General features: G+C 36.5%; 1 protein-coding gene across 4 annotated transcripts; it reads left to right on the forward strand.

The window, feature by feature from the left end:
• The first annotated feature begins 289 nt into the window (after nucleotides 1–289).
• LOC100784311 (probable inactive poly [ADP-ribose] polymerase SRO5) lies at nucleotides 290–4,512 on the forward strand. Of its 4 annotated transcripts, XR_005889305.1 has the most exons (7): nucleotides 295–984; nucleotides 1,080–1,321; nucleotides 1,434–1,567; nucleotides 1,660–1,755; nucleotides 3,218–3,285; nucleotides 3,913–4,017; nucleotides 4,184–4,512. XR_005889305.1 is itself a non-coding variant. In XM_041011119.1 (6 exons), the coding sequence occupies exons 1-6, from the start codon at nucleotides 560–562 to the stop codon at nucleotides 4,203–4,205; spliced, it is 987 nt and encodes a 328-aa protein (XP_040867053.1). In that variant the 5' UTR covers nucleotides 295–559; the 3' UTR covers nucleotides 4,206–4,512. The 4 variants fall into 4 exon arrangements, 3 of the variants coding, with proteins under 3 accessions (XP_006600642.1, XP_040867053.1, XP_040867054.1); XM_041011119.1 differs by lacking the exon at nucleotides 3,913–4,017; XM_041011120.1 differs by lacking the exons at nucleotides 3,913–4,017; nucleotides 4,184–4,512 and adding an exon at nucleotides 3,535–3,569.
• The last annotated feature ends 537 nt before the right edge of the window (nucleotides 4,513–5,049 follow it).

The raw sequence follows: 5,049 nt of genomic DNA on the forward strand, positions 1-5,049 counted from the left end.
AATTTATCGTGGGTAAAATTTATGAGAGTGATAATAAATAAAAAATTGGCACGTGAATGAAAATTTTAAGAACGACAAAAATTAGAGAGCATAAATGAATAGATCAGTAAGAGAAAAACATGATACTGAATAGACAGAGATGAATTTTTATCCAAAATTAATTATTTTATTAATTGATGATGATTTTTTTACATGGTGTATTTCCAAAACTAAAAGAGAAGCATTAGAAAGCGACATATAATAGGCATGGCATAAAAAAGAGATATTATTAGAAGAAGAGGAAAGAGCGCGATACAAGTAATTTAATAGGTTGCAAAAATTGACCTTTGCCTTAATGCCCAAGGATGCACGTTCCAAAGTCGGTCATTCCTTCCTTCAATTAACGCTTTCTTCCACCGCCTAAGCCAGTCCTTTTTTCTTTCCATGCCGGTTTCCGTTACCTCTTCCCCTTTTCTTCTCTTTTCATTACTACCAACTCTTTTAATCTAATTTCCCCCAAATTCTTTTATTATTTTGCTCATAACCCCAATTTTCAATTTCCTCTTTCTTCCCTTACGTTATGGACCCACCAATTCACCATCCACTTGGGAAACGCCCTGCCGCCGAGGACGATTCCGTAATTTCCGATTGCGAGAGCGGGGTTTCCGGGGGCGACACGGCGGCTGGCTTTGTGCCGGCCGACGAAAACGCCGACCTCGTCCGGACCAGATTCGTTCGTGGCCTGGCCGCGCACGGGTTGAAACCCGAGGTTTTGGCGGTTGGCAGAAACGCGTGTTCCTCCGTTATGGCGCAAGCGCGTCAACATTCCTTTCACGTTTTTGCACGTGCCGTGGCCAAATTGCGCGACGGCAATGCCAACGTCAAGTTCGCCTGGTACGGTGCGTCCAGTAAGGAAGAGATAAGCGACATCGTTCAGAATGGTTTTTTCGGTCACGCTCACGGTAACGGCCTGCGTCTCTTTCCACAAGATTCTCCACTTGAAAGGTACGCGCAATTTCACTAATTGTTGTTATTTTACTGTGTGATTATTTTTCAATGTTGATTGGTGATTTTATGCATTTTGTTGTGTGGAATTGCAGTGTGAAGAGTTCTGTTGTGGACAAAGACGGTTTGAGGCACTTGTTGCTGTGTCGCGTTATCTTGGGGAAGACAGAGTTGGTGCCACGTGACTCCAATCAATGCCGTTCGAGTTCTGAGGAGTTTGATTCTGGTGTGGACGATCTTTCCAATCCAAAGGAGTATGTTATTTGGTGTAACCAGATCAACACTCATGTTTTGCCCGAATATGTTTTGAGTTTCAGATTTCCTTCACCATTGAAAGGTGTGGTGTTTGTGTGTGTTTTTTTTTTTTTTTTTTTAATGATTGCTAGTTTTGTGATTAATTCCTGATGTTATTTTGAAATGCAATGTGTGTTTGATTTTGTAATTTGTAGGGCATGTGAAGATTGGGGAACCTTTGAGGCCTTCTTCGCCGTGGATGGCATTCCCAGCTTTGATTTCGGTGCTTTCGAAGATTTTACCTCCCCCTGACATTGCCTACATTGCCAAGTTCCACAAGGATTATAGAGTAAGTGCTTTTAGAGTTTGAGACAGTGGCTAGTTTTTTTTTTCTTTAGCTGAGATGGTTATTTATTGAGTGAGCTTTCATCTGGGTTACAGGAAAAGAGGATTTCTCGACATGAGCTGATACAGAAAGTGAGAGTTATAGCTGGCGACAAATTGCTATTTTCCGTCATCAAATCTTTCAGAGCCAAGGTACACCTATTCTAATCTCTTTCTCAGAATATTGTTCTGAGTTCAGTTTAAGGATGTGTTTGATGTGGCACATTTCCTTGTATAGGAAGTTACAAACATCGTGCATACTTGTCTTGTTTTAGATCAAAATCAATGTCTTGCATTATGCTTTCTGAATGCTTTTGAAATTGCTGAGCATTCACTAAGTACCTATTATTTCTTTTTAAACTACGGGTGTGTAAGTTGGAGAGCAGATATTATAAAGCCCAATTGCAGTTTTCTTCAAGTAAAAATATTGAGGTCTTGAAAAACTTGACTGCCAAAATTGTTTAAATAATGAAAGTGTTTAATGACCCTAGTCCACATTACTTTCTTGCTATTGCCTTTATTAATGTGCATGTTTTTGCTGGTTGTCGCTGCTGGATCATTTGGGGTCAATCAGTTTTATCTTCCATTGTATTTTTGAAATTCAGAAAATGGAATTCCATATTCACGGAAATATGAAATGTGCCTAGATATAAGCCAGCAAATAGCTGCTATAGCACTATTGCATTGCGGAATTCCTTGGATTTGCACTTGCAACTCCATCAGCTATTGTGGACGCTATGAGTGTCGTTGTTGCAGCATGTGTCTCGCATCTTCTTGTCATCTCTAGCGAGTCTCTGGCCAATTGAACTTTTGATTTAATATGCCAATTTTTATGCGTTTTTTTTATTTGCATACAACTTAATTTATATATATATATATATATATATATATATATATATATATATATATATATATATATATATATCACTTGCAATGTGACTTCTTCTATTTGTCCATGAATGGTAGCTATCTGCTATATGATATAGCAGAGTATTGGCTTTCCGCCATTTTTCGCTAACCGCAATTGATAACACATAAGCTGGATGTGAAAGTGGTTCCTACTTCTTGATTATTATGAAAACCCTGGAATTGAATTTGGCTTCCAAGTGATTATAGAGTTTGTGCTGGAGTTTAGTTTAACATCATTATCAAATGATGAGTTGGGAAATAAGAATATGATCTGACTGCTCATATTGTGGAATGTACAATTGAATTTATTTGGCTGTGGTCACTTGCCAATAGCATAGAATGAATTTTAATACTGAAGCCCCCCTCCTTTGGAAAGAAAGATGAAGCTGATTAACAAATTAGTCCAGTAAATTCTGCTGTCTCCTTTATGTGTATGAACAATTGTCTGAATTGTGACTCTTAAGAACAAGAGCTAGCCTGTGTCATAGGCGTAGGCTAATGAAGTGCAGGAGTAAGATATTATCTACAGTCTTTTGTAGGAAACTGTATTCCAGAAAGAAAGAAAAAATCTAACTTGGGTAGGAAACTGTGTAGCTTATAATTATAATAGTGCCTTTTGACAGTATGAGATATATTTTTCATGTCTTCTATTTTCATTTCGGCATGCATAGGTTTTCTAACCTACCTTGGTGAATTTGTCTTTCAGAAAATACCTGCAAGCTTTAAAGCAAACAAGGGGAATGAATGGCAGGCGGAAAGCCAGCAGCTCGAACGGTATGATTGTTCATATGGGAGTTCTATTAACTATTACAGGAAGTGAATAGAATACTTGAAGAAACACAATGCTCAGACTAACCAAACATACATTGAGGGTGCAAGTGCAACCACTGCTTAAGAAGTAGAGCGTCATTTGAGACCTTTTAAATTGTTTTTAGGGTGATATACTGATATAGTTGATTTATTTTGATGATGATGATGATAGTGTAGCAGAAGAAATAACTTTTGCTTTCTGGTTGGTTACAGTTACTGGTTGAAATAAATATACTTCGGTTTGGACATTTACCATAGTTACTCCAATTTGCCGACTTTAAATTTTCCTATATTTTCTTTGCACATGGGATAGGGGACATGGGTGCTCATTGGTTAGTTTGGTAAATTCTGAAAAATCAAATCAAACTGAGTTTGTTCAGTTTGGTTTGTGAGTTTAGATCCAAATTGTTTCGTGCATTTGTTTCATGATTTATAACTTAATGACCTCTTATAACTCAGATTCAAGTCTTTTTTACTTACATGCACAAAATGACTTACTTTTAGTAAGTCTATTAATTTGGACTTCATTATTATTATATTTTTACTTGCATAGGCAATTGAAACAAATATTCATGTTTTGGGATTCAACAGATAAAAGCAAAATGAATACAAAAACAAGGGTTATGATCTGTTGGCTAAATTACTTTTGTCTCGAACGTAATTTTGCAACTACAAATCAAACATGCAATTAGTTTGGTACGCAATTTCATCTTGCCCTCGTTTAACTGTCAAGGTCATCATTTTATCCCATTGGTGTAGTTATATTTATAAACTTACTCTCTTCCATCTTCTTCTCCACCCCATATGTTGATAGAGTACAATAACTTATACTAGTGGATAATACTAGTCATCGATGCCACAGGTTGCAGCATCAGTGGACATAAGCATTGCAAGTTGCATCCTCAGTGGCACTAACGCTGGTTAAGCTTAGAGGATGAAGCTAGGGGCTATGGCAGAACGCTGGGAGAATTTAGGTACTTAGTATTGAAGAAGGAAGAAACAAAAGGATGTTCTAAAGTTTAGGAGGGCTTCCTGAAAGGTGTTATCTCAGAAGGTCAAAATGTGTATAGCTTAGTGACTTGGACGAGAAGGAAAAAACTAGTAAGGACAGTAAAGTCTAAGTGATGGGAACATAAGCGTTTCAGACACTTGGACGAAAAGTCAAAAACTAGCTTATTAGGTTTGACCAAATCTTACCCGACTGCTTGAGCTAATTAAGTATATTGCTTCAATTTAGAACCAACCCAATGAATGAACTCTAGTATTGAGCATCAAGTGGACGCGGCAGAGATGGGAATATAGCGTTTCAGACACTTTTTTCTCTTATTAATGAAGGGTTTCTTGACCTAAAAAAACCAACAATGGTATTAGTAGTATGTGGCAGAGCTTGATATAAAAATGTAAGGGGGCTAAAATAGTTAAGTTTATAATATGTATTAGAATGGAGATATCTCATTTTGATGTACACATAATTGCTCATTGTCATGTTTTATTTAACTTCTTTTCTTTTCTTCAATCTTTTGAAAAATGTAATAAAAATAGTTTTTTAGTATATGAAAAGGTAATTAATTAAGACTTAATTAAATTTTTCATACTTAGAATATAGGATATTTTTTAAAAATGATATAACATTCATTCTTTTTCCTTTAGTTACTTGAAAAATTGTTGCCTTTTATTTTAGTATCCACTGCATTCGTTAAAGTGATGATCTGGTTGATGAAATTTCCG

Source organism: Glycine max, chromosome 17 (assembly GCF_000004515.6).
Source record: "Glycine max cultivar Williams 82 chromosome 17, Glycine_max_v4.0, whole genome shotgun sequence".
NCBI lineage: Eukaryota > Viridiplantae > Streptophyta > Magnoliopsida > Fabales > Fabaceae > Glycine > Glycine max.